At 37.5% G+C, this 12,971-nt stretch overlaps 1 protein-coding gene across 5 annotated transcripts in view; it reads left to right on the top strand.

Annotated features, from left to right (window-relative positions):
- Positions 1 to 12,971, top strand: part of GRHL2 (grainyhead like transcription factor 2) — a 158,023-nt gene that overhangs the window by 111,961 nt on the left and 33,091 nt on the right. For all 5 annotated transcript variants that reach the window (XM_032858572.1, XM_032858574.1, XM_032858569.1 and 2 more), the window contains one exon: positions 7,058 to 7,216. In XM_032858572.1, the coding sequence (XP_032714463.1) occupies positions 7,058 to 7,216 (159 nt within the window). The remainder of the gene's footprint in view (positions 1 to 7,057; positions 7,217 to 12,971) is intronic.

Below are 12,971 nucleotides of genomic sequence, written 5' to 3'. Positions count from 1 at the left end.
TCCCTTAAGGATAGGGCCATACTGTACATCACTTCTACCTCCCGGAGCTTCTTATATTCACACGGAATATACAGTTGGTGCTCAATTTACATGTGTTGATATACAAACAAATTTTGAGGATAAATCTGGTCAGAGCGGCCAACTCTGCTGTGTTGTTTTGACGACTTTAGCTACTCAAGGCAGTTCCGGCTCCTAGAAGGTTTGCCTTATGAAGGTGAGAGCATGGATAAAGAGGGAAATGTGTATTTAGGAAGTTAATTCTCTCTTCATTCATTGGACAACTATTTGTTGACTATCTACCATGGGACTGGCACTGGGAATAGAGTGACCTTGAGGCAGATAAGGACGTTCTCTTAGGAGCTCACAGCCTCATAGAGCGGACAGGTCATTAAGCACTAAACAGATAAACAATAAGATATATCCAAACACTGTGAAGTACTTTGAAGAAAATGGAGAAGAGCAGTGTGACAGAGTTTGCTTCTGGTCATGGGCTGAGGTGGGAAGAGGAGGAGGAAGACAACTCTAGATGGGGTGGTCAAAGCCGGTATTTCTGAAGAGTTGGCATTGGACTAGGCATCTGAATGAGAAGAAGGAGCTGGCAATGTGTGCGGCAATCAATGGGGACAGCGTTGGAGATAGCGGGCCCAACAAATAGCCAAGACTCTTGCCTGGGAACAGGCTCGCCATGTTCTGGAAATGGAAAACGTTGAGGGCTAACAAAATACGGAAGACTATGATAGACGATGTGAGTAAACCCAATGTGTATGTATGTATATACAGCTACATCCAGAGTATCTATAGGAGAAAATAAATATCTCGTCAGGTTTTAAATCATTGCCTGAAAGTGCTCTATAAATGGAGGTGTCAGTAAATCTAAGAGCTTCGTAGCTCCTCAACAGAACAGCGAGCACTCTGAGGGTAAGGGGTCTGTTTCATCATTCTTGTGTCCCATCATGTAGTGTAATGCCAGGCACAAACAGAAGATACTTGAAAAATATTTGATAATTAATGCATGAAGGCAATGAATGAATTCCCACGGCTGAGATTTCACATGTTCATATTGTCTACTTTTAGGCTGTCTTTCTGTCTCAATTTGACATTGCATCTGCACCAAAATACCATCATATAAAATGTTATAAAAATGCTGGTATTTAAGAAAACCATCCATATGGTCTTTAATAATTTTAAGAACCAAGAGGAAAACAGAGTGGGGAAATTGGCAAGAGCACACATATATTTATATATTGTTTGTGTTTTAGGTTGAAAATGCTGATTTCTGGGTGTAGGCTTATGTCGCTGTAGTTTGGAGGTTAATGCATGTGCAGTTTCTCGGAAAAGAGCTCTTCAGAGTCTCAAAATAAGGAAAAATGTAGCTTTCTTTGTCTTTAATCAGAAGGTACTTGAAAATGCAAAATACAGTTGTTTAAAGAGGAAAAAAATAAATGTTTTCCATCAAGTCAGGGACATTATGATTTTTTTAAATCCCAAATCGTTTTGTAAATAAAGATAGACCCGTTTATGTTAAAGGAAAGCTCTGGGGAAAAATCTTAGGAGTTAATAATCAAGTTAATGTAGTAATTCTAAAGCCCACTGATCTGTATTTATTTTAATAAATCTTACTACATGCATTGTACACAACTGAGAGTTATTGTAACCTGGACAAAGTCACTTGTCTTATGTAGGAACTACAAAAAGGAAATTGCAGTTCATATGTAAAAAAAGATTTTATTAAGAAATATCAGTTGTCATGAGACTGCCTCTGTTTCTGGAAAGGTCTTAGTGTACTTAGAAACTATCTGAATCAATTTCTGAACCAATGACAAAATTTAAATACTATTTATTATCTGCCTAGATATACCTGATTTAATGAGTATTTTTCTAAGGAATAAATTATGTACTGTCAGAATTATAGGAAAATTAATAACAGATTTTGAAAACATTATATGAACGTATGTAACATTCATAATTATTGGGTGACAGACCCAATTGTTCATGGCATTTATATGCTCTCTACATAATCAGGGCTCCTGCTGGAGTTAAGAATTTTCTATGCTTGACATTTGGATGAGCATTTGGTGGGGGAAAGCATACCTTTTCCCTAAGTTTCTATAACACACATTTGCAAACAGTGTTTTGTAGATAAACTTCCAAGAAATTGGCTTTCACATTTGCCTGCTGTGCATGGAACCGGGACATGGTTGGGTTTACAAGATGAAACAAATAAATGCTTATCAGTTCTCAAGCCAAGGTTTAGTTAATGCCCCTCCATAGCTTCCCAACCCCTCTACCCCCCAACTGCAGTTAAAGTTCAACCATTTGGGTTTTGAGTGCAGCACAGCGAGACTCTGATTGATACCATCGGGCACTGAAACTCTGCTTCGCTCTTGGTTCAGGCAGCCAGGCCAGAGGAGAGCAGTGCCAACCCTTTTATAAAATCCCTGCCAGTTAGGATAATTCTGGAAACTGCCAACCTAATGTAGCAGAGAGGGAGGATTCTTATGTTGCTTACATTCTGTAGAATCAGGATGCCATGAGTCAGAGAGCCCACTGGACCTTCTACTAAGAATCTTCCTCTGTTAAAAGACCCTGATTTAAGTGTGTCCAGGTAGGATCTAGCGTGTTATAACTCATTTGACCTCTAAAGACCCTTGCTACTGGGTGGCTGACTGTTCCAGCTCCTGCAAAGAAGAGTTAGCCCCATTTCTCATAGTTCTTTACCAGTAGATCTGTCCTACTCAAGTGGCCCTTGTAAGTATATGCATTCCATCAGCCCAGCTCTCTTAGATGTGATTGGAGCTGACAAAGGCCCGAGTTAATATTGCATCCTGCCTGTCTGAGTGTGGTCCACTGTGTGTGATGCATGGATAGTTCACTGACCTGACTCTGAATCCTGATACCTTAGGAGATATGCCTGCATTGTTCTTCTCCGGGTTCTGTGGTGCTAGGCAGGTGTTATGAGGGAGTGGGAAAAAAATAGTCTGCATGGATTACAGTCACTACAGGAAGATTTCTCTATGAAATACAGGGTCAAAGATACGGACAACTGTATAGCTTCCCAAAGTAATCACTGATTTGCTGACAAAAAGTTGCGTCTCATACATTCCGGCCAAGATAACTCCATTGTCAGTAATAACAGTAACAGTAAAAGAAGTCAAGTGTTCCCAGGAAAGTTGTTTTTATTTGTTTGTTTGACCTTGAGATAGATCAGCATTTGATGAAGTTACTGTAATCTTTAGAACACCATCATATTGCCTCTCTCTCCCCATGTAGACTTTGATGTCTGTGATTATAGGACCATAACTAGTGCATCCGAGCTAGTACTGAGCATAATCTCAGGAACACAGTAGGTGTTTAAAAATACTTGTGTTGTGCATGAATGTTCTCTGTAGCTAGGGCACCTCGAGGAGCAGCAGAGAGCATTCTCTGTCTGCTTTTACCCTGAAAGTTCCGGAGGAGAAACAGGCATGACATACTTGTTCTTAGTGCTCTCCATCACTCAGCTACCCTGAGTAACTTGACGTCTGCATTTTTAGTCATTGGTTTTCTCTATCATTCCTAAATAATTCACAAGTGTCCATGGAGTCCATTGTCTCATCCCAGTGTCTGCAAGGGTTTTGTTTCACACATACACGCCTTCCAGGTTCATACGTGCCTTCCAGGTGTGTTCTGTGTCCTCACTGCTTCCGTACACAGCTCTCTGTGGAAAGCCTTGACCACCCTGTGGTGCTTATAACTGGGTTACTCATCTGTCTTTCTCTTGGACTGCCCACTATGTGAGGCAGGGGTCTGGCTTTCTTCTATCCCCTGTGTGTAATGTGTTTGACCCACGGTGGGCTTGTGTTGATGTTTATAGGATGAATGAATAAGCAAATGAATAGAAACACTGAATGAATGAAATGAATTTATCCAGTGTTAGATCATCTCCAGGCACTTGTTTTTAGATGGTGGCTGGAAAAGAGAGTCTGTATTAACTAACGTGTCACTAAGACCTTTCATCTTAGCCTTATTGTTGATGTGGTGTTTTATACTGAGGTTCCCTCATTATCAAGTAAGAGTTCAAAAACAAAATTCAAAATGATCTTTATACAAGATATAGCACTAAAAATGAGACATCTGCTTGTATAAATTACCAAAAGCCTACAGGCAGTAGAGCTTGAAATGAATTAGATCAGTTAGATCAGTCCTGGTAGTAAAATCAAAGATTTGAATGGGCTTTAAAATGTAGCTCATGCCAGTGGCTCTTTGCTTTTTCAGGGCTGTTCTTTTTGATATTGTTGTAACACACAAGGTCAAGGGTTTGAAAGTGAATGAAAATTTCAGTGGGACCAAATAAAATCCAGGTCACATAATGCATTGATGAAACGGTTTTTAGAATACATAACTGTACAATTTAAGAATGAGTGCTTTAAAGTTTAATGTTAAACAAAAATAATAAATGTGGTATAAATGAAAAAAAAATGCTTGGGTTTTCCGAGAGACCACTTCTTTTTTTTTTTTTTAATTCTTTTTTTTCCATTTTATTTTATTTCTTTTCAGTGTTCCAGCATTCATTGTTTATGCACCACACCCAGTGCTCCATGCAATACGTGCCCTCCATAATACCCACCACCAGGCTCACCCAGACCCCCACCCTCCCTCTCCTCCCAAACCCTCAGTTTGTTTCTCAGAGTCCATAGTCTCTCATGGTTTGTCTCCCCCTCCGATTTCCCCCAACTCATTTCTCCTTTCCATCTGCCATTGTCCTCCGTGTTATTCCTTATGCTTTATAAGTAAGTGAAACCAAATGATAATTGACTCTCTGCTTGGCTTATTTCACTCAGCATAATCTCCTCCAGTCCCGTCCATGTTGATACAAAAGTTGGGTATTCATCCTTTCTTTATCCGTTCGTCCGTGGAAGGTCATCCTGGCTCTTTCCACAGTTTGGCGACTGTGGCCATTGCTGCTATGAACATTGGGGTACAGATGGCTCTTCTTTTCACTACATCTGTATCTTTGGGGTAAATACCCAGTAGTGCAATTGCAGGGTCATATGGTAGCTCTATTTTTAATTTCTTAAGGAATCTCCACACTGTTTTCTGAAGTGGCTGCACCAACTTGCATTCCCACCAACGGTGTAAGAGGGTTCCCCTTTCTCCATATCCTCTCCAACACTTGTTTACTGTCTTGTTAATTTTGGCCATTCTAACTGTTGTAAGGTGGTATCTCAATGTGGTTTTGATTTGAATCTCCTGAGGCTAATGATGAACATTTTTTCATGCCTCTGTTAGGCATTTGTATGTCTTCTTTGGAGAAGTGTCTGTTCATGTCTTCTGCCCATTTTTTGACGTGATTATCTGATTTGTGTGTGTTAAGTTTGAGGAGTTCTTTATAAATCTTGGATATCAGCCCTTTGTCTGTAGTGTCATTTGCGAATATCTTCTCCCATTCCGTGGGCTGCCTCTGTTTTGTTGACTGTTTCCTTTGTTGTTTAGAAGCTTTTGATCTTGATGAAGTCCCAAAAGTTCATTTTCGCTTTTGTTTCCTTTGCCTTTGGAGACATATCTTGAAAGAAGTTGCTGTGGCCTATGTCAAAGACAACTACTGCCTGTATTCTCCTCTAGGATTTTGATAGATTCCTGCCTCACATTGAGGTCTTTTATCCATTTCGAGTTTATCTTGAATGATGTATGATGTAAGAGAACAGTCAAGTTTCATTCTTCTACATGTAGCTGTCCAATTTTCCCAGCACCATTTATTGAAGAGACTGTCTTTTTTCCACTGTATATTTATTGACGTACTTACCATATAAATATAGGTAAATATGGGTGCTGAACCCATTCCTTTATTCCATGGTAAATCAACTGTAAATGATACACCCACTATGTAAAGTGAGGATAAAGTTAGTCATTTATGCTCTTCTATTTCTCCCAACATTTTATGACAAATTATTATTTTTAGTTCTTCTCTTGGTCAGTGTTGTAGTCTTTAATAATTTATTGGAGCTACCATTTTTTTTTTATTCATGCTATTTCTGTTATATCTCTTGATGCCCCTTGTTTTAAGATGAGGATACCAGTGAGTTTACAACATTTCCTCCGTCCTATTTTATGTCTTACCCTCCCTGGCTCTTCTTTTGCTTTTTCAGTAACCTAGAAGTATTTTAGTATTTATATTATGCCCTTCAGGGAAGGATTTTTAAAATGATTTAAAGAGAAAATTGAAAACCAAAGCCAGTAAGTGACTTGTCTGAGACCCCTTAGCTAGTTAAGGTTAGAGCTGGAACTAAAGCTTAGGGCTTTCTGGGGGTGCCTGGCTGGCTCCTTTGGAGGAGAATGCGATTCTTGATCTCAGGGTCATGAGTTCAAACCCACATTAGGTGTAGAGATTACTAAAAACATTAAATAAACTTGAAAAAATAGAAGTAAAAAAAAAAAAAAGCCTAAGGCCTTTGACTTCCGATCTCTAGGGGGTTTTCTACAGAGAAACTCACTGTTTGATTCATCACGTATTTATTGAATGTGTGACCTCCGCCACACACTACAGTAGATGCCACTAACACAGAAGCGTAGGAAATGGTCTCAAATCTCAAAGTTACGAGTGACGGAGGAAAAACAGATACATGAACAAATCCCTGTTTCAGTGCAGTAACATTGTTATAAATTAAAGTGCTATCTAGTTTTGTTTCTGGTTTTGTTTTAACCCCACAGCTCAGAGATTTGAGAAAGTGATAAAATTAGAAGTGACGGCTTTAATATGTTGCAGAGAGAGTGTAATTACATATCCGATTTATGCATGTTTGAAGAATAAGTAAGATTTTGCTGATACACTTGAAGGAGAGTATTGTCTGTTCCTATTAAGATTTAATGCAAAAACAATTTTTATATATTTAAATGATAAATTATGTGTTATATCATGTTTCATGGGCTCAACCTGTTGTTTCCGAGTATCCAGATAATTTTCAATTGTCCTTAGAAGATTGTGTAGTATTTTGACTCCAAGTCTAAGACTTATGCATTTTCTAATAGATCCTTTTTGTGGTGACATGTGAACTTTTTCATTTCTTTCTCCTACCCTCAGATTTTCATCACTGTGAATTGCCTGAGTACAGATTTCTCCTCCCAGAAAGGGGTGAAAGGACTTCCTTTGATGATTCAGATTGATACATACAGTTATAATAACCGTAGCAATAAACCCATTCATCGAGCTTACTGCCAGATCAAGGTCTTCTGCGACAAAGTGAGTAAAGATCATAAAGGTATCTTTGTTACTAGATGTTACTTTTAATGACATTTCCTCCTTGTCACCTTTTCTCTATAGTGGTGTCAAATTAATCACCTTGTCAAGCACACTGGGAGTTGTAACCTTTCGTTTTCAATTCCTGTTAGATATCTAGGGAGTCATCAGTCAACTGTACTTTTATTCTTTTTTTAGTCAATCATTTTACTACTAATTTAATGGCTGATTGACATTGCACTGTGCTACTCACTTAGATAAATGAAATAACAGATTAATAGTTTTTACTGGGTATAGGCCTGTCCCAGAGCATATCAGTATAACCTTTATTATTTTATGGGTTTTATTATTTTATGGGGTCTCATCCAGAGCTTTTTGGAATAGAAATGGCACCTATAAAATAACTTCATTAGTAAATATGCACTCAGGAGGAGATACAGTTTTTTAATCTCTCTGAATCCCTCCATAAGAAGATAGAGCAATTAGAATATCAAAGCTTAAAATCCTGTGCTTACGTGACATGAGGTCCTTACAAATCCCAAATATGAGTGGGAGTAAACAGCAAGGAGTTTTGAGGCCTGTACGATATCAACATCATGAGGTGGAAAGCAGTGGGGCTACTTGATAACCAGAGAACAGGAAACCTACAAGATTGCCCCATGGTACCCACGAGAGAATGAAGTGTGCCAGCTGAGGACAGCATGTGAAGCCGGGGTGGGAGAGTACAGATTTGTAGACTCCAGTTTGCTATTACTGGAAGATGCAAAGGGATGGAACATTGAAGTGTTTGGGGCTCTAAAAACTCCGGAAAGTTATAAATTAAAGTTCTCTTCTTTAAAGTTATAAATTAAAGTTCTCTACGGCAAAACTCTGCTCTGAGAAAAAGCTCCTGGTAGTAGAATCCAACTTGAATTGGACTCCCTCCACTCCTCCAAAACAAGGGGCGAAGGAAAGAAGTTCCAAATAAAAAGGACGAGGAGAAAGGATACAGAGTAGACAGATCTCAGGAAATACAGACTATTTCTTTTTTTGTCACTTTGTGAACACATTGGAAGAGAGAGCATGAGAGCCGTGAAGTCAGCAGAACTCTTGTTCCACTCATTTCACTTAAAAATAACTATCAGAAAAGAAAAACAGTTGAATCCCATACAGTGTCTCATGAAAAAAAGAGATTAAGATCTGCCTGACTTCCTCGGGGACAATGGGTACCTGCCCATGAAACAGATAATACCTGCAGCGGAGTGTTCCAGAATGAGCTAAATGAAATTAAGAACATCACAGAAACCTTGAAGAGCAATATAAATCATGTAGAAAAATTCACGAGTTGTTTTGAAAAGAGCTGTGATAGAATTCAAGAGAGAATTCAGAAATAAAAGATTAAAATATTTCAGAAGTAAAGACTACATTAGAAGCAAAACAAGAATGAATAAATATACCAGGGAATGCCTTCAGAGGAATACAAGTTGAAAGGAGAAAAATTTTTTAAATCAAAAGGAATAAAAAACGAGAGACAAAAGAAAATAATAGGTAGAGGACAGAGGTAAAGAAGATCCGTTATTAGGAATCTTTGAGAGAGAAAACTAAAACAGTGGAGCAAAACAAATGCTTAAAATGATAAATCAGGAAAACTTTAAGTATAAACTATATGCATAAGCAAATATGTGTATATTTAAGCAGCCTACTGCATACTCGGGAAAATTAACCCAGGATAATCAATACCTAGTTGTTAACCTATGAAACTGTAAAGATATTCTTTGGGCATCTATGTAAAATAGACTAGACTGGACTACAATAGAATAAAAAGCCACTTGCAAAGAAACTTTTTTTTTTTTTAAATGAAAGCTTATTTCCCTGATATTTCTTTTTGTTTTTGTTTTGTTTTGTTTTGTTTTAATATTTTATTTATTTGACAGAGAGAAATCACAACTAGGCAGAGAGGCAGGCAGAGAGAGAGGAGGAAGCAGGCTCCCTGCCGAGCAGAGAGCCCCATGTAGGGCTCGATCCTGGGACCCCAGGATCATGACCTGAGCCGAAGGCAGAGGCTTTAACCCACTGAGCCACCCAGGCGCCCCGCAAAGAAACTTTTATCATCAGACTTTTCAACAGCATTCTCAGGGTAGCCTCCCCAGTAGGCGGGCCTGTTAAGCCAGTAGACACAGTTGTTGTGTACATGAGAAAACAGTGGGTGAGTTGCCAGAGTCACACAGCAAAACAGTAGGGGAGCTGGATGCAAATATGGGTCTGATTCCAAACCCATACTCCTTGAATGGATGAACAGCTGTACACATGGAAGCCAAAATGACAACTGATGATTCAAAACCTCAACCAAGAGCCAAGGTGTCCTTTAAAAACAAAAGGAAACATACAAAAGTCAGTTAATATCTTCAATTCAGCATACTAAACATTAAAAAGCATTGTCAAATGATGTACAACGTGGAATTTCTTAAGTACAAATGGGACAGCATTTAAATAATTTGAATTCCCTCACTTTATTCCAAATACTTTAAGGGAGATTGTAGAATCCCACCTCCAGGAATCTCTTTCTTGGAAGTGAGGAGTGGGATTAGGGGGAAGGAGAAAGGGAGGGAAGGATGTGATAGAGACTGGGCGCAGTCCATTTACCTTTACATTGCAGCTGGGATTGAACGTGGGAAAGAGAAGCTTTAAAGGATGCTCCTGTAATTTTTTTTTTCAACAATGTTGATATGACAAATACTAAAACTCAAAAAAAAAAAAAAAAGGAAAACGCAAGATGAATAGAGAGTGTTAACCTTGTTGTTCACCTGTGCACTAGCACTCTAAGAAACTAGTGATGTAAAGTGTTGCCAATGGGTGGTTTTAGTTTACTTACCCTGGTGTTAAGGATAAGGAAGAAATCTCAGGCAGGGTGTATTAACCTTAACTGCTAGTCATTTTTCTAATAAGCTAGATACAAAGTCTTATGTTGTGATTTGCCATATTTGCAGCTCTAATTTCAAAACCCAAGCAAAACTTCCTCCTGGGAGATTAAAAAGAGAAAAAGTTTAATTTTTCCACTTTTCAGATGGGTGTGTCAATGCAAATGATTATTTTGAATTCTTCTCTAACGCAAAAGAACTAAGAGCTGTTCCATTTTAAAATCATAAGTTTTCCAGTCACAGTCAAGAATCTTAAACAGATGGAATTCTGCACTATTTATAGTTCTCCAGCTTGATTTATAATTAACACACCTGTGAGAATCAAAGACCTTCTCTAATTTTTTTTGATATTATGATACCTCTATGGAAATACATGTTTTTGCCTTAAAAAAAAATTTGGGATCTGTCTGTATATCTACCTATATTAATATCTATGTCTGTGTCTTTATATCTGTATTTAATTACTTCCATTATCTTTCCTGAAAAACAAGAATTATAGTACTATAAATAGTAAGTATGTATTATACAAAACTTGAGAAATAAAGCAATGTTCTTTTTTTATAATAGTTTTTTTCCCTTTATTAATTTTTGTTTGAAAAGATCTTGGAGGTGACGACTGTTGAAGATTATGAAAAGCTAAAGGTACTCCTGCAAACCATCTTGGTACCTTGGCCAACTTTCAACTGGTTATGGACACATTTTTAAAATAAATTTCAGAGAAATTATTTAAGTATCCAATAAAACAAGGATAGCCATTATCTCTCAAGAGGTGGCAAAAATGATCACAATATAATCAGGAAATCTTGGGGCACATTTTTTCAATCTAACACTCCAAAGTGAGCATTTAGGTAGAGGAAATTATTTTCAAATGATAAATCTGGTCTTTGTAGGAAATTACACTGTTCTGGAAGAACTAGACTTTTTTGTACTTTGATAAGAGTGGAAAGATCTTTTAGAAGCTTTAGGTCACAGATAATCAAAGGAAGTAAAGGAATTCATGGAAGGTCATGTTCAAGGAAACTTTCTCCATCTTAATTAAATATATCTCAGCTTCCCTGGGTCATTATGAAGTCAAAGCTTTATTTTAGAAATAGGATTGTGGTTCTCCTAAAGATGTTTGGATACCATCCAAACTTGTTTTGTCATGCTGATATCTGAGCATTCTGGGCAGGTGGTATCTTATATAGACATGGCACCAAGAGTAGGCAGTGTGGGAAGCCACTGTAGGTTTTATGTTAATCCATTTGGTTTGGCATATCCAAGAATGCCTGTAAAATAATAAGCAGGTAACTTTATTGCCTAAAAGTTGACACTGAACATATATAAGTCTTGAAACAAATTAATTGCAGGCTTTTTCTTCATTACAAAGTAATAGTACAAAATAAAACACCAATTTAGAAATAAAATTGCTTGACCAACCTTAGGGTCTATCTTCAGTGAGTTGTAATTTATATAGATAGAAAAAGTTTTACGTTTTTATTTATATTAAATGGTATATTGTGCAGAACTCCTAGTACATAGAAAGATGTCTTATGGACCCAACAAAAAATGAGTAATAGGAGACTTTTGCTTATATCTCACACCAATTTCAACAAGGCAATGTCTATACATTTAACACTTTATTTTCCCAAAATATTATATGTTATCTAGATACAAAAACTCTGCAAAACCTTAATATATCATGAAGAAACTTGCAAAGGATATATTTCTGTATTTTATCTCCCTCGTGCTCTGGATTTCCATGGTTTATAATCATCCATGACCATTCAGAACTTAAAAGTGAAGCCCTATAAAATAATTACTCCCTCTTGGTAGTAAGAAGTTTTTTGACATAAAAACATATTTAAGTTATCTGGTTAAACTATTATATCTGTCCAGATCTTATCTAGGTAAAGCTTTTAGAACTCACCTGGCACAGAATAAGTGCTGTGTAAATATTAGCTATAATTACCCATTTTTCAAGAATTACCTCTAGTGTTATCTCCTTATGATGCCTTCATTGCCCACGAATCTCCAAATCTCTTGTGCTGTGCATTTACTTCGGCCAGAATGGGGAATCTGCTTTTTTTTTTTTTTAAGCCAATTTAATAAAACATATGTCTCAGTGTTTTAATTAAAAGCTTTGTATGTCTTTTTCTGTGAAGTTCCTATTTCATGACTCTTGTCCATTTTTTAAATTGGTGCATTAGTTGTCTTTTTAAAGTTGAATCATTATTTATATTAAGGATTTAGTACTTTTTAAAAAAAGATTTTATTTATTTATTTGACAGAGAGAGAGAGAGAGAGAGAGACAGCGAGAGAGGGGAACATAAGCACAGGGAGGGGGAGAGGGAGAAACAGGCTTCCTGTAGAGCAGGGAGATCCATGTGGGGCTCGATCCCAGGACCCTGGGATCATGATCCAAGGCGAAGGCAGATGCTTAATGACTGAGCTACCCAGGTGCCCCAAGGATTTAGTACTTTATATGATATTTTTTTGCAGATATTTTCACCATTTTGATTTTGTCCTTTGCCTATTAATGTTTTGTTGTTGTTGTTGTTTGTTTGGGGTTTTTTTTGCCTAACAGGTTTAATTTTTATATTTTCAAATCTAACTTTTTGTGTTGTGTGATGAGTTAGGGGCAACTTTTAGTTAGCGGTTGCCAGCCAGTATGTGCTTCTCCTGTCCTTACATGTACTGTCACAAAGGGCAGGAACTGTCAATGCATATCTGAAATCTAGGGGAGAAGTCTAGGCTGGGGTATCTATCTGGATGTCACCTGTCTAGAGCATCATGGAAATATGGGTGCAAGTGAACTCTTCTGCAGCAAGAATGGAGAGGAAGAAAGGAAAAGAAAACCTTTGGGACATAGGTATTGAGGG

The sequence above is a fragment of the Lontra canadensis genome, unplaced genomic scaffold (assembly GCF_010015895.1).
Source record: "Lontra canadensis isolate GAN:19392208 unplaced genomic scaffold, GSC_riverotter_1.0 scaffold15, whole genome shotgun sequence".
Lineage (NCBI taxonomy): Eukaryota > Metazoa > Chordata > Mammalia > Carnivora > Mustelidae > Lontra > Lontra canadensis.
Note: the sequence above shows the minus strand (reverse complement) of the source record. Positions and strands in the feature narration are given on the sequence as shown.